At 41.7% G+C, this 22,276-nt stretch overlaps 1 protein-coding gene across 1 annotated transcript in view; it reads left to right on the top strand.

The window, feature by feature from the left end:
- The first annotated feature begins 4,902 nt into the window (after positions 1-4,902).
- LOC146982380 (calpain-15-like) overlaps positions 4,903-22,276 on the top strand; it is a 37,418-nt gene continuing 20,044 nt past the window's right edge. The window contains exons 1-6 of the mRNA XM_085783377.1: positions 4,903-4,928; positions 8,413-8,601; positions 19,212-19,556; positions 20,253-20,256; positions 21,017-21,184; positions 21,863-21,977. Of these exons, the coding sequence (XP_085639503.1) occupies positions 8,441-8,601; positions 19,212-19,556; positions 20,253-20,256; positions 21,017-21,184; positions 21,863-21,977 (793 nt within the window). The 5' untranslated portion in view covers positions 4,903-4,928; positions 8,413-8,440. The remainder of the gene's footprint in view (positions 4,929-8,412; positions 8,602-19,211; positions 19,557-20,252; positions 20,257-21,016; positions 21,185-21,862; positions 21,978-22,276) is intronic.

Genomic DNA, 22,276 nt, shown 5'->3' with positions numbered 1-22,276 from the left:
GGGATGAAAGTGTGTATTTTTTTTTTCGCATTGGATAATGCAGGCGCACGGATTATACGTCAGCCTGCACACGATTCACCAGCCACTGATATTGGATCCGTAATCCGTCATTCAAACGTCTGAGACACGCACACACACACGGAGCTTGGGCTCGCCCCAAACTTTGAATATCCCGCCCACTCGATAACGACCAATCAAATTAGTTTTCCTTACTCGGGTAAACTCGTGTTGCAGCTCGTGACAACTCGGCGCGACAAACAGGACAAACGGCCATTTCTGTACACCTTTAACTCTGCTTATTACACGGCTATTGAATGCTGCTCTGGTCAATCGCTGCGTTCTACCGTCTGTTACTTCTGTATAATAACCGTCGTCAAGTAGGCTATAACAGACCGTTGCTAGGGCCGTTGCTAGGGCCGCAGCACAGAAAAGAGAAACTATGCAGGATATTTACCAGATGTTTGATTTTTACCGTCATTAAACAGCTTTGGCCTAATCGTGATGTTAGATAAACGACTTGTAACTTGTTACAGGGAGAAAACAAAACGCAAAACCGGGGAACACATGTTCACAGTTACAAAATAACCCGGGCTCGTGTGGAAAAGGCCTAAGACACACACAGTAATGACATTAGGAAGTAAAAAGGCATGTTTTTTTATGATGACAGATACTTAATTCACACACACACACACACAACAACGTACTTCGTGTGAATCAGGTCTCCCATTGAAGCTACTGAAAGCTTATTGAGGGAGCCTGGATACATACAACACAGAGCAATACAGCACATACCAAACATACAATACAGTACATAAAACATTAACAGACATTAGACAACATGGACCCCTTACGTACCAACACCGTCGTGTTAATCCTGTGCAGGGCGACGCTGGCGGCCCCATGATGACTAAAACTGGCTCTAGGTGGGTCCAGGGTGGAGTGGCGAGTTTCATAATCGGAAAGAGCTGTGCTTTGCCCAAAGCTCCATCAGGCTTCACCCGAGTGTCACGGTATCAGTTCTGGATCCAGGCCCAGATCACCACCACCCAGCCGGGCTTCGTCACGGCAGCCTCCTCCAGTGTGGGTCCAACCACCGGAGTCATCCTCTTCATCCTCTTCATCAACCTTTATTTAACCAGGCAAAATTGCTAAGAAAACATAGGCAAAGACCTCAGACAGATGACATCACAATAGCAGTGGACAGAAAGTTAAAAACACACATGGATGGACTGTGAATTACACACATAGTAGCGACATGCAAACATAGTGGCACAAAATACAGTACAATTATAAAAGCAGGACAGCATAAAATCAGCACAGCAATAACAAAACAGATCACCTGCGGCAGATCAGTGTTCTACTCTCTGTCTACGTCCTCGGTTTCACGATGAGTCGGTCAGGTTGGATAAATGCTCCTGAATAAAGCCAAATAACAACAACAAATTTATACTCTCAGGGCCAGCCCAAGTCTCCATGGGGCCCTAAGGATTTTTTTTTTTTTTTGGGCCCTTTATTACTGTCAATAATACGGATTATGGATTATTTACTAACCTAAAAATGTATTTTGTTTTTCTAATCTGTCATTACGAATCTTCATCATAGCCTGGCATGTTTTTACCCATCTATGGTTTTTATTCTGACATGGTACCAAATTCAGCTAAAAGTGCAGCCTGAGGTTTAATTAATAAAATTGAGAGACTACTGGGATACTGAATGTCACCTAGGCCCACTAAAAGTAACAAAATAAACCGATAGACAATGCATTTACTGTAAACACATCCTCTGTTTTTGTATAAACTGCAACAGCAACAATTAAAGATTTTTGTAATTACGCAGAATTTCTCTATGGATCGACATAAGTTAAACACTACAGCTTTAAAAAGTGACTTGATCTCTGGGGGCTCCATAATGGTCCGGGGCCCTAAGCAGGTGCTTAGTTTGCTTATGCCTTTACTGTCTGTATACTCTCATATATTTGATTGGCTGTATACCTCGAGGTTCATTTGTCCTGAAACCAAATAAAATCAGTAATCATATTTTCATTTGTCTCTCCCTTACTTTAATGGTGTCTTTTGATTCTCTCTGCAAAACACCCAGTTGGATTGTTTTTGCCCCTTTATTACAAAAACAGAGTTTTACTATCCTATGGGTAAATAAAACTATAAATATAATTTCTATACATTTTTTACGATGTAACAGTAGTTTGCATACCACAGATGCCCCCAACACCCTTAAGCTAAAACAGGATTTGAAAAGTATGGGCGTACTTTCTTTGTTGTACAAACACATGTGCAGAAGTAATGAGTCTCTTTCCAAACAGGGATATATAAGATGAGACAATACTGTTTATGATGCGTTACATAACCTGTTTCCTCTGCAAAGCTGTGCCAGTGTTTGCCTCAGTCCTTTCCAATGACTATATATAGATACAGTCATTGATATTCTGCCACTCCAACATGAAACTATACAATATTTCTCTGGTATTTAGCTGTTTATAATACAAATTTACTTAATTTCCCTCTGAGATGGAGTGCAGTATAAAAATAGCATAAAATAGAAATACTCTAAATGGCTTAAATATAGTGGTAAATTAGCAACAAAATTAAGCTTTCTTTTCATTCCTAGCTTAGTTCTAGGAAAGAAGCTAGCTAGCTGCTATGTTAACCGAACTGTAAACAGCAAGGAAAATAGGCTACTTTTAAATCTAGTCATTTGAGAAAAGCATTATGGTTTATACTTACAAAGATTGGCGTCAGTGGAAACTGAAGGTCACGCTGAATCTCAAATATATATTTTTAAAATTCAAATTGCTGCAGTAGCCTATTTTATCGTTTTTTGTTTTGTAGGCTATGTCTTTTCATCTTTAGGACAAAACCTGGCAAGTCCGACTGTTGGCCTTTTCCTTGAACGCAACCATAATGGCGGGACAAACTTCCTTGAGACAGCACAAAATAACAACATGGATGACTCCGGCGATTCGTCTTATTACCGGCAATTGTCAGAATCATCCAACTACGGACACGATGAACTTTGTTAAACTCGAACAAATGCAGAACTGTTCGGCTGATCGGGGCAAGAAGAAACTCCCGCCAACGAAACACGTCCTTTTCCATTTTATGAAGAAGGGGGAAAAAATGGCGACCACGGTGAATCAGTTAAATTAACAAGACGGATTAACAGCTAACCGCGTTACTATCAGCTAAATCTAAAAGTGTTTAATTACTTTGCTAACGACTGAAATAGTTTCTTTATGAGTTAGTGTAGTGGTTAGATCATAACAGACACACAAAGTTTTCTTTTTCTTTTCATAAAATGTCGGTTGGTGAATTATTTATGTCCCGAATTAACCAGAAAGCAGCAACGGTTCGTTTGAAATGAACTTCGATTAACGTTTAACGGCGTACGTGTAGCTATAGTAACGTTACTATGAAGACTGGTGATGTTATTATGGTACATTTTGAATGGAGTTTGGTTTGAGGGTGCGGAACTAAACTGAAGTCTGGGTCCTACTGAGCCTCCAGAGTCCTGGTCCTGGACCGAAGAAGATATTCGCCTTGACCGGATGAAGAGGTCGATATGTCCCGACGGACGGCTGCCCGGTGTCCCTGGAGGAAAAGCAGCTCGTCGCCAGCGGCGGAGGACCGAAGGAGCAGAGCAGCGACAAGCTGAAAACAGTAAGGCCGCCATTAACAGGAAGCCGCCTTCAAAATAAAAGTCAAGAGGACAGGATGGACAGGGACAAATACTAGACTTTATTTAGATTCTTCTTATGTTATTTTCTAAAGATGGTCTCTTTTAGCCCATATTATATAACCTATGTAACGTATAATTGTATCAATTAACATATTTCTGAATTAATTGATTAAGTTGGGATGGTTGGTAATGATGTTTTTGCTGAATGTTTATTTTTGGTCATTTCTGAAATGGCTGAGTAATTAAAAGTTAAAAGATAATGAACATTTTGTCAAAGGCAGAGATATTTAGTTTACAGTCATTTATGACACATTTGTGAAGCAAGGCTGGGCTGACTTTGACACTGTTGCTTTAAAAAATAAGTATATAATTAAAAAAAAAAAATCATCAAAGCAGTTATGTAATTTCTTTCATTTAATAGCATTACTAATTGGAGATTTGTAGATTTTAGCCTGTTAGTCAGACTTTGCATGTAATTTAAAGGGACTTGTTTTGAAGTTTTTAGCAATTAATTAAAATGAATCAGTTATTATAATTTGATTGTTAATTAATCTAATAATCTAACATGATATTGTACCACAGTAATGAGCTGACATCCAACAGTCCAACTAGTCCACTGGTGTCTCATGAGATTCCTACAGTGAAGTTTTAGTTTATTTGTGAATGAAAACAAAACTTAACCACTTTATCTGTAAGTTTAAACACCAACTAAGGATAATTTTTTTTCATCATTGATTAATCTGCAGATTCTTTTCTCTATTGCTTGTACATGTTACGAGATGGTTGGAGACACCATAAGATACTACCATAGTATTTGGCATAAAAAAGCACAAATCCTCAAAAAAAAAAGAGCATAATCAAACAATTTATTAATTATCAAAACAATGACAATCAATTTTCCACAACCTGAGAACAGTGAATATGTGACACACTCAAGTGCAGAAGATGGTTGTTTTCCTTCATATTCTGTTTTGATGCCAGTTAGAAATATAGTTCCTGTAGGCATTTTATTTTGAACGCAGCAACAGGAAGTGATCATGACTTGTTGTGGCTTGACAGTGATGGTGAGCAGAGCGGTGGTGACTGTGCATATGGGCGCTTAGAGGGAGGAAGGAGGATGCATGGAGACCTCAGACAGCTGACAGGATCGTCCGTCCTCTTCATGCTCAGCCCGTCCCGGCAGCAGCAGCAGCAGCAGCAGCAGCAGCAGCAGCAGCAGCAGCAGCAGCGGTCAGGTGAGTCCTGCTCTCCTCCTCCTCCTCCTCCTCCTTCTCCTCCTCCTCCTGGAGGACACCGGCTGTTTCCAGCTCCTCGGTGCCGCTCGCGCTGCAGCTTCTCGTCCAGCAGCCACCAGCTGTTCACTGCAGGTGCACCAGGTTACCTATAAAGTCTGATGTGAACTTCAGTATCAGCAGGGAGGCATCTGCATCGAGGTACAGAGGAATTCACCTGGGTGCACTGCAAACCACATCAAACAGCATTAGCACAGGTTGAACTGTTTTAAATTACAATTGTTACTGCATTGGTTGTTTTGTTTTCTCACTTGGAGATAAAAGACTCAGATGAAGAAGGAGACTGGGTGGTGTGGTTTTACATTTCTGCAAACAAACAGTAGTGGATTTTGGTTGAGAATAGAAATCTTCAGAGGAGTGTGTCTGTGTGTGTGTGTGTGTGTGTGTGTTTTAAAGTGTGAGCTCCTGAGGTTATTAGAGAGATTAAGTCCTTGTTCAAGGACAAAACAGTGGAGGGAGCCGAGGCAGCTGAAGCAGCACATGACAGTACATGATGACATCTGTGTGTTTCCTCCATCTGAGTCGCAGCAATGTCACCCTATACCCTGTTGTGTGTGTCGAGTCGAGACGACTGAGTGGCTCTTTTTAAACTGATCAATATCACACAGCTCGCAGTCTGAGGTCAAAGGGATCTTATCTTATCTTATCTATATCAAGAATATTCCTCTTTCCGGTTTGAAAAAAAGAAACAACAACATTTGATGCATCAGCTCTCAGTTTTCTGTCACTTGTGTCATGACAGTTGATCCGTCAATCACATCTGTCACTGTTTGACATACGGTAATACACAAGACAGAGGTGAAATGCATGCACATCAGGGAAAATCTAATTCTTTATATTTTAAATAAGTTTTATCATAATTCACGGTTAATTATCTTTTTATTTTTTTTATTTGTTTTGTTTTATTACCATCTGTTTTTTGGAATTATTGCAGAATTAAATATATTAAACAAGGTCAGGAGGACTACCTCACAAAGACAGCCAGTGTTGAATGTTATGTGAAAATACAAGTCATTTTTAATAGAATATGTTGCCAATACTTTAGATTTCAGGTACATATTACGTTGATATTACAGTGGTTGTCTATGGGAAATCATTCTGACCTTGTCTAAAATGTTAAATGTGCATTTTCTAACACTAATATATACATCTTTTTAATTAAAGGGACAACGAGGAGTTTCTAATCGGTTATAAAAAAGTCTCATATTAATGTGGATGAATCTCCGCTACCCACACTTGTTAATGGGCCCATTTTCGATAAATATATCGTTCTGTCTCTATCGTTATTTTGTTACTATTAGTGGTGGCGGAGATGCTGGTCGAGCCGACCAGCGTTTCTTTACTTTCAGTTTCGCAACGAGTCATGAGAATAACACAGCTGAATCGCCGTTTATGGTCGGAACTACGACGGTATGTGAACCTCTTTGAACCTCTGACTTTAATTATTGATGAATGAAAACACGAGTCCGTCTTGCGCCGGTCAAAAGAATTTTACGGTGCGGAGGCTCATAAATGTAGTGTGAAAACGCTTCGCTTTTCCAAAACTCCTCGTTGTCCCATTAAGACTGCAACTAAAGATTTAGATATGTGTAAAAGGTAGATGTTTGTATTAAAGCTCCATACAGTATAAAGGTAGATGTTTGTGTTAAAGCTCCATACAGTATAAAGGTAGATGTTTGTGTTAAAGCTCCATACAGTATAAAGGTAGATGTTTGTGTTAAAGCTCCATACAGTATAAAGGTAGATGTTTGTGTTAAAGCTCCATACAGTATAAAGGTAGATGTCCATGTGTAGTGTGATTATAAAGCAGCTCTAGCTTCTATATTAATACTGTGAAAGTATCAAAGCCTCAGTCCACAGAGAACAGGGTGTCCGCGGGGTTTTAAAAAGTATTAAAAAGTGATAAATCAAAAAAGCTAAATTTAATGGCCTTAAAAAGTGATAAATTTGGTCCAAAGGTATTAATTTTAAAGAATAGGTATTATTTTTTTTCTTTTGGACAATGACTGGTTTTATTTTGATGAAATAGGCGTAATAAAATAAATAAAGCATTACTTGCTTGCACCGCTACTTCAAAAAAAAAGGGAATGATATTGACGTCATATCAATTCATTGTATTCATTGGCCGCTAGAAATCTAAAATCGTCTTCGCGCGCATAGTTGTCAGGCGGATAGAAGTGCTAGTGAATCTCTTCGGATTTTAGCATGTGGCAAAACGTTTCGAATATGGGAAAATGCAAGTTTTCAAAAGCCTGGCTCCAGGATCCAAACTTCAAAGGTTGGATAAGGCCTGTCACCGGAAACGACCGACAGGCATATTGTAAAGTGTGTCTTAAAACTATTAATATCAATTGGATGGGGGCTAACGCCCTCAGGTCCCACATGAAGTGGGTTACTGTAACTAATGCCCTGTTGTGCAACCGAGTCTCCTGGGTAATGGTAATGATGTAAGTAAGTGTTGGATGATAAAATCTATGTACATGTCATAAAATCTTTCTGATTGATACTTGGTGCAACTCGATGTCGTGGTGGTATTAAAAAAAATCTGAAGGTAGTGAAAAAAGGTATTAAATGGTAGTAAATTGACTCAAAGATTTGTGTACCGTAGATGACCAAATAATCGCCCGCGTGCAAATACGCGCCTGTGCTCTAATAGCCGCCGGGGTCCGACCTCATTTGGCATAATAAACGCCGGTTCAATTAAACGCCCGGGCGATTAAGTGTTTACCATAGTCTTGCACAGAAAACAAAAGTTGTTTTTTTTAACAGCGCTTCACCGGCTCTCACCTCTTCTGTCAGTCAGCCCCTCCTCTCGCTCTCTCTCCCGCATGCAGGCGCACACACACACACAGACACACAAACACAGGCGCGCTAGACTGAGGGATATAGGGATATAGATAAATGCGCTAATGTACAGTGTTGAAATTATTATTATCGACCCCCCCTTCCGTTAACGTTCATAACACTGCTCTGATCAGCTCCCTGTGTCGCGGTAACACAGACAAACTGTCTTTGTATTTATTGTCTGATGTCAATAAAGATGCGTCGGGGGAAAAAGTAGTTTTGTTCCAGTGGTGCTATGGTGACCTCTTCGTTCTTTGCATGATGGTCTGGTGCTGCTCATTGCAAAAATAAATTGTAGCCGGTTGCAAATACGCGCCTGGTTCTTATAAACGCCTGGGGTCCAAGTCGATTTAGCATATTAAACGCCCGGGCTACTAAATGGTCATCTACGGTATATACCCTGGAGAAATGCACACAGCCTGGATTCAGAAACTGAGCCTTTAAACCAGCCGTCAGGACTTCCTGTCACTTTGTGATGTCACAACTAAGCCCCGCCCCCTCACCACCACCTGGACAACACCATCCAACAACAACTTTGCAGGATTTTTAGTTTCTCTGAGTGTTTTATTCTCTCTTCTTTCAGGGCCTCTCCACTTAGAGCCAGCGGCATCATGGGAAGTTCCACCTCCTCCCTCGTTGACGAGGCCGAGGGTGAAGCTGCCCCCCGGGGTGCAGCCCTGCCCCCCTCCCCCGTCATGGGCTGTCTGAGGAGCAGCCAGAGCAGCTTCATCCCTCGGCAGCTTCCCCGACCCAGCAGGCACCGAGAGCGCAGGTAAGAGGGGAAGAGAGGGAGAGCAGTCTGAGTTTCCCGGGGAGTCATTAAAGGGATAGTTCACCCAAAATTCTAATTTCGACTAAGAGTTGGGAGAATTTTCAGAGTCCTCCGTGGCTTCTCTGAGTTACAGCGGGGCTCCGTGCAGCACTGCATGTCCATATAACGGTTGTGAATGGATACCAACTTCCTTTGTCCAAAAAGACACACCAAAAAACATCCAAATACCTCCATGCTGCTCATCTGTAATGTCCCTCTTGTATTGAAGCCCCGACATGAGAAATTGTTCTGAAAAAAATTAAGTAACTCTATATTTTAAGCTTGTTTGCAGCAGAAGCTCCCAGTGTCTCAGTTCACTGCTCTTCCTGTGTCAGTGCAAATCACGCGGACCGGCGGAACAATTTCTCATGTCGGGGCTTCAATACAAGACGGACATTACATACGAGCAGCATGGAGGTATTTGGATGTTTTTTGGTGTGTCTTTTTGTTACGAAGACAGTTGGTATCCATTGACAACCATTATATGGACATGCACTGCTACGCCGAGACCCCCTGTAACTCAGAGACGGGACAGAGGACTCTGAAACTTCTCCCAGCCCTTAGTCCACATGAGGGGGAGGAGATAATGAGTGAAATTTGAATTTTGGGTGAACTATCCCTTTAAACGCAGCATTTGGCAAAGCATTGTGGTCGTGAAGGCGAATGCGAGGAACAGTGGGATCCCCCCTGAGGAAAAATGCCTCTTCTCTCAGACGAGCAGAAAACCTGTCAACAGACTCGTGCTGGTTCAGATAATAAACATCAGTGAGTGTAACATCAGACCTAATGAGTTTTATATTTCATTAACGAGTCGTGCTCCTTTGAGCTGAGACGTTCTCACTGTAACACGCTGCAGAAACCTGCTGTTGTCCTCCAACATCAGTTTAAAGGGATAGTTCACCCAAAATTCAAATTTCATCATCTCCTCCCCCTCATGTGGACTAAGGGCTGGGAGAAGTTTCAGAGTCCTCCGTGGCTTCTCTGAGTTACAGGGGGTCTCGGCGTAGCAGTGCATGTCCATATAACGGTTGTCAATGGATACCAACTGTCTTGGTAACAAAAAGACACACCAAAAAACATCCAAATACCTCCATGCTGCTCGTATGTAACGTCCGTCTTGTATTGAAGCCCCAAAATGCGAAATTGTCCCGAAAAAAATTAAAGCAGAAGTAAGCGATCCGGTCGTTTTGGCTAATTTCTTGTCAGCCGATGGAGTTAGCAGCGCCCGCCCTCGTCATGGATCTATTGGTCCTCGTCCCTACGTCACCACATTCACGCGCATCCCTTGGCTGCACACACAGCCCTTCATGCCATTCTCTCTCCTCATTGGATAAAGCTTGTAGGATACAACAGGGGTCGACAATATAAATGGCCCGGTGGCCCGGACGTACTTTTCAAACCGTCAGGGCCACCAGAACGCTCCAAACACTGGCCCGGTGGGGCCAGTGAAAATAATGCCTTGAAAAAAATATAACAAGTAAATAAATAAATCTAATTTCACATTAAATCCCTGTGGTTTGAAATGATAACTGTCAAATCGTCTCGGTAATTAGTGCTAAGAGATCCCGACCCGATCAACGACAGAGACATCTACTTTCTGTGCGCAGCCAGCGCTGTGCCCTGGCACGTCAGCACCACCTGCAAGCAGCTGCAGCTGCAGCTCCAGCTCACTCACTGCTGCTGATAGAAGGTCGTCACAAGAACCGATAAAAACCTTTTTCTTAACCATGAAACTTCCCTCCTCCTCAGCGCGTCGGGTCGAGTCCTGTCGGGACCGACGCGAACGTTACACACGGGCCAGAGCTCGCGCTGGGGCGCCAGCTGTTCGGTGTGCGCCACAGCGGTGGTGCACGTGACATTTAGACCATAATAACAACAACAAAAAAACGTGTGTAAACGCAAAACTGAGCTGAAAATGAAACAATGAGTCAGTTTTGCACCAATCTGTGGAAACAGCCTAAACGTGAATGAATGAGAACAACAGTTATATCACTGAACTACTTGGAGGATAAAAGTAATGACTACATAACTTCATGTTTGTGTTGAGGCATATTTACCATTTTAACTCTGTTTTTACTTCATTGTTAAACCACAGTGGAGGCTAAATATGTGAAACAGTTATTTATTTATTAAATAAAGTAGCCTGATGAATTTAAAAGCACTTTTTTTGACCTTCTTTAATGAAATTGAATGAAAAATATCTGATACAGGATATAAATCCTCAGACTCAAATAAATAACAACATACAAAAATTAAACACAAATATACCAACTCATACATAATCACTAAAATACATATAACAAAATAATCCCCCAAAATCTCAAGAAACTACAAGATTGTGGTATTGAATAAGTATCAAGAATGTTGGAAATTGACTAGTAATGGTATCAGAAAGTTCCAGCCTCGATGGCGAGACCGCAGGAATTGGCTGGGATATGTTGTTTTTCGTTAATATGGGGATCGATACCTATTGTCCTGGGCCAGTGGTTAGAATGGTGGGGCCAGTGATCTTCAAAAGCGGGCCAGTGGCAAATTTCCCTTATTGTCTACCCCTGTACAAGAAAAGTTTTCTCCTCGGCTCAGAGCAGAGCAGAGTGACTGACAGACCCGTGTTTCGGTCCAAACACTCTATAGATATAACTATTTAAGACTTATATTAACACAAAAATATCGCTTACTTCTGCTTTAAATAAGTCTATATTTCAAGCTTGTTTGTAGCGGAAGCTTCTCGAAGCTCCTCTTCCCGGTTCGTCAAATTTGGACGAACCAGGGTCTGTCCTCTTCCCAATTCGGGACAATTTCGCATTTCAGGGCTTAAGTACAAGACAGACATTACATACGAGCAGCATGGAGGTATTTGGATGTTTTTTGGTGTGTCTTTTTGTTACGAAGACAGTTGGTATCCATTTGCAAACGTTATATGGACATGCACTGCTACGCCGAGACCCCCTGTAACTCAGAGAAGCCACGGAGGACTCTGAAACTTCTCCCAGCCCTTAGTCCACATGAGGGGGAGAGGAGATAATGAGTGAAATTTCAATTTTGGGTTAACTATCTCTTTAACGAGTCGTGCTCCTCTGAGCTGAGACGCTCTCACTGTAACACGCTGCAGAAACCTGCTGTTGTCCTCCAACATCAGTTTAATACTCGAGTCTAGAGAAAATTCCTGTGAACCCTGTTTGTTCATCTCTGTTTGTCTTTGTGTGTGTTTGTGTGTGTTTGTGTGGTCGTGTCTCAGCCTTTACGTGTAGATTCAGTGTGAACTCGGCTCTTCACACCCTCCTCATCTGCTCATAAACAAAACCCCGGGACACTTCACTTCCTCTGATAAACATGTTGTGTTTTCCACAGCCCGAGGTTGAGACACTGGGTGAACCGGTGCAGAGCAGGCAGCCTCGACGCCACAGGCCATTTAATATTTCATTTAAAACCCTCTGTAACGACATTATCAGCAAAAAAAAGCAGACATGCGAACCCGAGGTCACCAAACAGTTCGCTCGCTCAGAACTAACACAGCGTGTGTGCTGATGTTGGGGGCAAAATTTGGGGATAAAAACAGAGATTTTTGTTGATTCTTTTGAAGGTAAAATGAATAATTTATATATAATCATTTCTAGGTGTTTTTATAAACTTACATCCAGTTAGTGAGCATCAACCTCAGAGAAGCTGCAGTTCCTCCCCTGACCACTAGAGTGAGTCTCCAACAGTGAGTCAATCCCATGTTAGACTCCCATGTTAAAACGTTAAAAGAAAAAGCCACGATGAGCTTCGACCATCTGGTTTTGATCTAGAAAGTTATTAAAAAGGACTTTTTGTAGTAGTTTACTTTTAAAAAATACCTTTTCCTCCTACGACAAGTTTGCATGTCTGAATATTACATCTCGTAAGTCTCTCTCTATGACTCGAATAGTCAAGAGGGACAGTTTTCTCAAGCAGTCTCTGTATTTCCCTCTAAAACAACTCTGTGTGGTAACGTTGTGTTATTATCTCATAGCGTGGTGAATGTGCAGCTCACAACTTGTCCACCAGAGCGTTGTGGAGTTGTTGGATTGTGTATTTGATGAGTTTGAAGAGGGAAACCAAGAAATCCCATAATGAGCCTCCGTAGCGTAGCTCTGAGCAGCTCACGGCTCTGCTCCGCCGTTCTAAAAATAGCTTGCACCGACAATTAAAAGGTAACGAATCTACTGCTATAATGACTATAGGGATTATGGCAATGGGCCAATTTGCCAAAATGTTGAACTATCCCTTTAAGATCTGCAGCATCTGTGTCGGACTGATGATATTATGAGAACCGTGAATCCTCCAATAGAAAAAGCTTCAGGCTTTTGTTTGCTTCACCTGCTGTTTGACACTCGGCTTTTATTTGAGAATTTACAGTAGCTATATAGTAGTCGTAGAGGATGTGTGGGATAGTTCACCCAAAATTCAAATTTCACTCATTATCTTCTCCCCCTCATGTGGACTAAGGGCTGGGAGAAGTTTCAGAGTCCTCCGTGGCTTCTCTGAGTTACAGGGGGTCTCGGCGTAGCAGTGCATGTCCATATAATGGTGGTCAACTTTCTTTTTTCTTCTTTTTGCACTGACACAGGAAGAGCAGTGAACTGAGACACTGGGAGCTTCCTCTACAAACAAGCTTAAAATATAGACTTATTTAATTCTTTTCGGAACAATTTCTCATGTCAGGGATTCAATACAAGAGGGACATTACAGACGAGCAGCATGGAGGTATTTGGATGTTTTGTCGTGTGTCTTTTTGGACAAAGACAGTTGGTATCCATTGACAACCATTATATGGACAAATACTGCTGCAAGGAACCACCCTGTAACTCAGAGAAGGAACGGAGGACTCTGAAACTTCTCACAGCCCTTAGTCCACATGAGGGTGAGTAGATAAATTAGAATTTTGGGTGAACTATCCCTTTAAAACAGTAGTTTTGAAGAAGTTAGGACAGAGCCGGACTCAACACGTCCTCACTAACGTCCCTGGACTTTTTCCAGCTGTTGTTGCCGCTGCTCTGACACGTCTCTCTGAGTGTCGGTGTCTTCTGAGCTCCAGAAAACAGGACCCAGACACATGTTCCCGATGTGAGTTTCTTCCTCTCTGCGACCGTCGTTTTGTGAGTTTTATGATGATTTATTAATGACAATACGCCACAAGTTGCGCCTTTTAATGCAGCGGCTGAACGGAGTGGATATTTAATTCATATTCTACAGTGGAGCAACGTCGTCATGAATTCTTCACGAGCCGGTCGATATAAAATAAACCTCAGTCTCCCCGAGCGTCCTCAAACCTCCACTTATGAATTATTCCTGTATCTTCTGTCTCGTACGGCATCTCTCCTCCGTCCGGCAGCGTCCGTCCCCTCTCTGCTGCCCCACTGTCCCGGCCAGCGAGAGTCAAGTTACTCGCTGACAGGAAATGTAACGCCACCGGGGAAATCCCTGGTGATTGGAGGGCAGACGATTGGTCTGGAGAAGCTCATATGAGCTTTCCAGAGGGGATTCAGATCTGCAGACCAGACCACTCAGCATCACGTCTGGTGCAGAGAGATCAGAGTGCACTTCATAAACAGGGACGTCTGGAAGAAAAGAACAATAAACACAGAGACTCATAAAATAGATTCAATTACTTTTGTTCTCAGTCTCAAAAATCAGTAGTTCCAGAGATTGTTAAGCTTCATATTTTATTTTGAAATGTTGATCAGTCCATGTCAGCGTGGTTTTACATCTCTCAATAACAGTGACTGTTTCCTGAAGTGATCTAATAAAAACAGAGCAGATTTCAGAATAAAACGCTCAAAAAAAAAAAAGAATCCTGCAAAGTTGTTGGAGGCCCTGAAAGAAGAGAGATTTAATCATTAAAAATACGTATTTAATTATTATTATTGTATTATTATCATATATATAATATAAATATAGTATAATAATATTTTCTTTTTCTCCTGTGAAAAAAATAATCAAATAAAAATAGAGCAGATTTCAGAATAAAACACTCAGAGAAACCAAATCCTGCAAGTTGTTGGATGGTGGGTCCAGGTGGTGAGGGGGCGGGGCTTTGTTGTGACATCACAAAGTGACAGAAGTCCTGACGGCTGGTTTTTAAAGGCTCAGTTTCTGAATACAGGCTGTGTGCATTTCTCTGTGGACTGAGGCTTTGATACTTTCACAGTATTAATATAGAACCTAGAGCTGCTTTATAATCACACTACACATGGACATCTACCTTTATACTGTATGGAGCTTTAATACAAACATCTACCTTTATACTGTATGGAGCTTTAATACAAACATCTACCTTTATACTGTATGGAGCTTTAATACAAACATCTACCTTTATACTGTATGGAGCTTTAACACAAACATCTACCTTTATACTGTATGGAGCTTTAACACAAACATCTACCTTTATTTTGAAGGAGCTTTAACACAAACATCTACCTTTATACTGTATGGAGCTTTAACACAAACATCTACCTTTATACTGTATGGAGCTTTAACACAAACATCTACCTTTATTTTGAAGGAGCTTTAACACAAACATCTACCTTTATACTGTATGGAGCTTTAACACAAACGTCTTTTGAAGCTTTAAATGATGATGAATCTTTTACTTTGAGCTTCTGTGCAGCAGAAAACTGTTTCCATCATTTCATGTTGAACATAAATCGTTTTCCCCGTGCACCGTCACAGCGGGTGGAGGACGAGGTGCAGCATGCGACACTTCAGACTCGTGTCTAAATGTCTTGTGAAAGAAGACATCAGGACAAAAAAATGGTGTTTTCTCTATAAATAAAGTCAATGCACTGAAGCTGCAAACTGTCAGACCTGATTCATAAGAACAAACTTCTTAATTACAAAAGTGTTTGAGGTGAGAAAAAAAAAATCACGATTAAACCAATCAGATAAAGATCTAGAGGGAGTAAGGTGACACATTTTATAACTGCTGATTAATAACAGCTTTGAAGCCCTTAACACCTCAATTATCAGGAAATTATCCAGGAGCTTTGACTCTGTTTTAGAAGGTTAATTTAATATAATTCATAATTAAAAGTTGGCCTAACTTTCATGTAAGTTTTCTAGCTTCATCTAGTCTGACAGTTATCTATGATTAATTAATGAACTGTTTGGTCACTAAAAAAGGTTTATAATAGAAAGAATAGAATTTAAATATCTGCTGCTCCACACTGCTCGTCCACTGCAATCCAAGAGGGAGATAGTCCAGAGTTTACTGGAAACCGGACTTGCCTAAATGTCGTCATTTCCAGTAAACTCTGGACTGTCTCCCTTCAGGACACTTGGATTGCAGTGGACGAGCAGTGTGGAGGAATATTAAATGTTTTTTGTGTAGTTTTATGGACGTTTTTGTGTCGGGCCCTATTACTCTCATATACAGTAAAGTTTTGGTTGGACGAGGAACCGGCCTCCCGGGTCTCCAGATGCACTTTGAGGAATAAAAAACTACTCCAGCGGATTCATCAGCAGGGCCGTTGTATAGGGGAGAGAGGTGATGATAATTCTAGGGGCCCAGCGCCCAGTGGGGCCCATAAAAAACCCCAGTAGTCTAATCTTTGTATGACTGATTTATTCTGCATAAGACCCTGACTAATACTCATAGTAATCTGCATTAGCATCAAAACAAAGTAGGCTAAATAAAAAATGATAATACATACGTAGTCTAAGAAAAAAAAAGTGGAAAAGTCATGGGCCCACTTAAGTATTCTTTCAGGGGGCCCAGAATTCTTAGCAACGGCCCTGTTCATCAGCATGAGGGGGATGACTAGATTTCATTTATTGGTGAACTATTTCTTTAAAGTGCAAATTCATAAAAAATCATAAGCATGGAAGACAGAGGACAGATAATATTGTGAAGTTTATAGTGTAGTAAATATTAACATTCAGCAGCAGGTGATCTGACTGTGGAACAGTGTCTGTGCTCCAGGTGAAACACCTGAGCTCTGCAGCTCTCTGCTCTGCTCCGCTCCGTCCAGGTCGCTCTGTGCCGGGAGTTTCAGGCCCGATGCCAAAGCCACTGAGAAAATGTGGGCCAGTCTCCACAGAGACAACCCCCCCTCCACCCCCCGCCCCCCCTCCTCCACCTCGGCTCCTCCGGCCCGACGCCGTCCTCGGCTCAGCTCAGATAATCTGGGTCTGCTCCGAGCACAATCAGCAGCACGGATCTCAGACGTGTGGCTGTGTCTCTGTGTTTGGCGTCGGGCCGAGACCGAACGTGAGGGAACAGAAACAGTTTAAACTGTGGTGCAGCTTCTGTTTCTTCTACTTTTTCTTCTTCTTCTTCTTCTTCTTCTGCTTCTGTTCTATCATTTCCATATTCATGCATTTTAATTTTCTCCCCCTGAGCCGCCACAGGGTAGAAAATGCAAGAAGTGTTAATGCAGTCGTTTATATTTGGATTTTTCCCTCCTCCTCTGCTGCTGCGGCTCCGGCGGCTTCTTTCTGCCTTTTGCTCTCCAGAGATTGAATCCAGAGTTTTCACATGAAGACAGTTCTCGTGTTTCTGCTCCTCACCACGGCTCAGCTGCCGACACGTGAACGTGACTATTAATAATGAGACAAAATCAGCTCAGAACTTTAATTATTATTACCTGTGAGGAGAAGTCGTATCCCTCCGCCACCACGGACTAGTTCCAGGTTAAGTCCCAGAGTCAGACTGGAGATTGGATAGATTGATTGATTATTCTTTATTTTGAACATATTAAAAAGAGAGAAAAGTAAAGACAGATAAAATGATTAATACATGTTATCGTGTACCAAACAACAAGGCCAATGTTCAAATCAATTAACAACGAATGCTTGAAAAGTAGCAGCAGCTTGCTTTGACCTTTGACCTTTTGATCACCAAATGTAATTCAGTTCATCTTTTAGTCCAAATTTGTAGAGATTCCCTACAAACTAACCAACCTAAACCTAAAACATAATATTTATTTATTAATTTATTATCCATGCCCAGCAGACAGGCCTGTCAGCGTCCATCACAAATTAAGTTTGCCCATCATCAATGAAAACAACACGTCACAACACCCCCACTTGCTCTCACATTATTACATAAAAAAGAAAAACATCTTCCTTGCACATTTCCCTTTGAAGCATCCTGGCAGAAGAATTTCCTTTGGGATGAATAAAGTTCTATCTATCTATCTATCTATCTATCTATCTATCTATCTATCTATCTATCTATCTATCTATCTATCTATCTATCTATCTATCTATCTATCTATCTATCTATCTATCTATCTATCTATCTATCTCATTTACAAAATAATAATTTTCTTTTTGTCATCTCCAAACATAAACTTAGCAAACTTGCAGGTTTAGTCATCCAATCTGTTTCCATCTGGTCAGTTGGACAATCCTCCAAACACACCTTTCCATCAGTCACAGTGGAGCGTATGAAGTGGTACTTTACTTTATGTCCACATGTTTACACCTCTGTCTGTCCTCATACAGCCTGGATAGTGCTTATACATGCAGATCTTTATCAATGCCGTCTAAAAGTTGTGTGAGGTGCAGACGCTCTTGGATGGTTATGAATGGAATCACTACAGGCTCCTCAAGCAAGGACAAACTTAGTGAAAAAAATCATTCATCTCATCACTTCACCATGAACTCTTTTTATGGGTTAGGGTTAGTCTTTATTCTGTATTGTATGTACTGTGTTTTTAACTTGTGCTTCTTTTTCTATCTGTGAACACGTCAAAAAAGCTCTTTGCAGGGGACAATAAATGTTTGGTAACACTTTACTTGAATAGGTATTCATAAGATTGACATAACAGCTGTCATAAACATCAATGAATACTTATGACAGCTGTGGTTAAGTGTCATTCGGTAAGTTATGTCACTTTTGATGCAAAGTTGACATTGTTTGAGATGTTTTTGTTCTGACAACTTGACATCATTTTTAAAGTTTGTCCATTAGGTCTGCTATGACAGTTTAAATTGTCTTTATGTCAAGTTGTCAGAACAAAAACATCTCAAACAATGTCAACTTTGCATCAAAAGTGACATAACTTACCAAATGACACTTAACGACAGCTGTCATAAGTATTCATTGATGTTTATGACAGCTGTTATGTCATGGTTATGACTAGGGCTGGAACGATACGCTTTTCTCCCGATTCGATTCTTCTACGATTTTTTGGATGGCGATTCGATTTAAATTGCGATTCTACAATATTGCCGATTCTCTCGATTTTTAGTCTGAATTTTTAACATTTATCCGCACACAAATACTGTAGTGGCCTATAAATTAACATACTCCATTATAAAGTGAACTTAAACCCTTTTCAAAACCTGTACTCTCTGTATGTAAAAAAGGCGAACAAATGCACATTGCACAATATTCCAAAAAATTTCAAAAAAAAAAAAAAAAGAATCCAAAAAAAATCGATTTAAAAATCGTCAAAAAAGATATCACGATATATATGTGAATCGATTTTTTCTCCCACCCCTAGTTATGACAGTGTTATGTCAATCTTATGAATACCTATTCAAGTAAAGTGTTACCAAATGTTTTTCTGATTCTGATACATATTGATCTGTTCTCCCTCCAGTTTCTCTTCAGGTTCGATGCCCATGCAGAGGAGCCAGTGGGCCTGTGGCTGCTGCACCTTCCTGAACGCAGCCGGCGCCCCCCGCTGCTCCATCTGCGAGGCCCCGCGGCGCCGCCCCGACGCCCGCTGGACGGGGCCGGGGGGGTCGGGCAGGGAGGACGGCGGCTGGTCCTGCCCTCGCTGCACGCTGGCCAACTCGCGCGGCAGCCCGGCCTGCTCGCTCTGCGGCTACGACTCGTTGGAGGATCATCAGCTCCAGCTCCAGCTCCGCCCCCAGCGCTCCAGCAGCTGCTCCGGCCCCCTGAGGCCGCCGGCCGCCGAGCAGAGCCGGCAGCACAGCAGGAAGCAGCAGCAGCAGCAGCAGCAGCAGCAGGCAAGGGGGGAGATCGATCAGACTACACACATGCAGGCGTCGCTCACAGTCGGCCATATTGGAACGGGCAACTGTCTCTGCCTCTGGCTGCAGTTACAGTGCAGTAGATAGGTGATCCAGTCATCTTCATTAAAAAAAAACGATTCATAACTCTATGAAAAATAAATCAGTATGTAGCTATTACTTTAACTATTTGCATAATGTCACTATAATGTTACTTTTACAAAATAAAAGTACATGATTAAAATGATCCGTGATTTTAAAGCAGAAGTAAGTGGTCCGGTCGTTTTGGCTAATGCTGCGTTCCAGGCAGGCTTTTGAAATCGTAAATTACAGCTTCAAGTCACAACTTATGACTTTGTAGCGTTCCAGGCAACCCACTCGTGTTTTTCCGACCTGTTTTACCTGTGAAAGTCACTATAACGGCCACTCGTAACTTCCGACCGGTGAACTCGTACCAGATCGAACTGGTACGAGTTCACAGGTCGGAAAAACACGAGTTTCCTTGAACGCACCATAACAGTCCTCGTCCCTACGTCGCCACATTCACGGCGTCCCTTGGCTGCACACACAGCCCTGCATGCCGTTCTCTCTCCTCATTGGATAAAAACTGTAGGATACGATAAATGTTTTCTCCTCGGCTCAGAGCAGAGCAGAGTGACTGACAGACCCGTGTTTCAGACCAAACACTCTATAGAAGTGATTGCTGTCGGAAGATATAACTATTTAAGACTTATATTAACACAAATATATCACTTACTTCTGCTTTAAGTATGCTGCATCATAACTGCATAAACGTTCATAAAAAATCAAACCGTTTTGAAATCGGACAAAAACTGAGCAAGTTATGGTCATTATAGCAGAACATGCACCATAGACTTAAAGGGATAGTAGCATTTTTTTAAAGTGTGGTTGTATGATCTACAAATAGCCCCTAAGTACTTTAATTGCAGTAGAAGACTCTCTGCACTAATAATTTTTTCCAGCCTTTCAAAGTGCAGGAAAAACACAGTTTTTATTCGGACCGAACCAACTGCTGATCGGCGGGCGCTAACCCTGGGGCTGGAAAAAATTATATTATAGCGAACAATGGAACTGTGTATTTTTTTTCAGGTAAAACCTCTTTTAGGCCGTGAAAATAGGCCGTTTCTTTGGGTCCATTCACAACAATGTATGTTGTAAATCTCTGGGCAGGGCTATTATGGGCTGGCGTTGCTAACGGGAGGAGTGCAGAGAGTCTTCTACTGCAATTAAAGTACTTAGGGGCTATTTGTAGATCATACAACCCCACTTTAAAAAAATGCTACTATCCCTTTAATGCTCTGAGGGAGAGAGTTGCCCGTCCCACGATGGCCGCCGTACTGGCTACGCTTTGTCATTGGGCAGCAGCGGTGGGTGAGTCATCTAGTCTTCTTGTATATATCTATGGCAGCAGGCGGCGGCGGAGCAGCAGGACCTGACGTGGGACTGCCTGAGGTGCACGCTGCAGAACACGCCCACCTCCATGTCCTGCTCGGCCTGCGGCGGCCCACGCAAACTGTCCCTCCCCCAGATCCCCGCCGAGGCGCTGCTCATGCCCGACGTCTGCGACCAGACGGGAGCTCAGCAGCAGCAGCAGCAGCAGGTTTGCTTTGTAATGTTAATTTTGTAAAACATAAGTTATTTCTTGAGTATAAAGAAAAATGGGCTAATGATATCTGGTTTAAACCAAAGCTCAGAACCTATTGCCAATTGAAAAATGTATATTGTTCAGAACCCTATGTGACTTTGCCACTGGATAGATCCAAGAGATCTTTATGTGCCCAGTTGAGGGCTGGATTCTCCCTCTGGCAATAGAAGTTGGTAGGTTTAACTCAGTACCTGAGGATGAAAGACTCTGCACATTATGTAATTTAAATGTAATTGAGGATGAACTGCATTTTGTGTTTCATTGTCCGTTATATGACGAAGCCAGAACAGGCAGTTTTTGTTTCAGAAAATGCAAAATGTGAAACCTGAGTTGTTTTGGGTTGATGATGAGGTAAAGTTGGAATGGTTCTTTACTATAGCTACTTTCATAAAAAGTGCCTGGTCAAAAAGAAAGAGTGAATTATTTATGTGAACTCCATGTGGTTTCTGTTTTTGTTTGGTTTTGTCTGTGCTCTGATGATTTAGTTTGGTGTCTAAATATGATGATAATGTGTCTTGTAAGCCCTTATAGGCTGCATGGGCGCCTTAATTGGTGCACGACACGTAAATAAATATAAATTCAATTCAATTCAATTCAATTCAGCAGCAGCAGACAGAGATGGAGCCGGCGGCGGCGGCGGGGGGGCTTTCGCTCTCCATATCCACCAGAGAGTGTTTACCCGTGGAGGCGTCCTACACGACCACGCCCTCCTCGTCCTCGTCAGGTAGTGATGTCACGGTTATAGACTTAGAAATAGTCACGGTGTTACGATTATCACAATTATTAATGAATGTGTAAAATCAAATATAGCAAAATATACTTAAATTGCTAAATATTTTAAGTATCTATTAATATATGACCAATTATTAATCCCCCTGGGGAAATGCTTCAAATGTTACTATATATAATTATCACCCAAAATCGATAATTCACCAATCATCTCCTCTCCGTCATGCCAAGGAAGGGTTTGGAGAACGTTCAGAGTCATCAAAACGCTTTAGGAGTTCCAGGGGGGGTCCGGCT

The sequence above is a fragment of the Trachurus japonicus genome, chromosome 8, assembly GCF_045865225.1.
Source record: "Trachurus japonicus isolate A0001 chromosome 8, Traja_1.0".
NCBI classification, from domain to species: Eukaryota; Metazoa; Chordata; class Actinopteri; order Carangiformes; family Carangidae; genus Trachurus; species Trachurus japonicus.
Note: the sequence above shows the minus strand (reverse complement) of the source record. Positions and strands in the feature narration are given on the sequence as shown.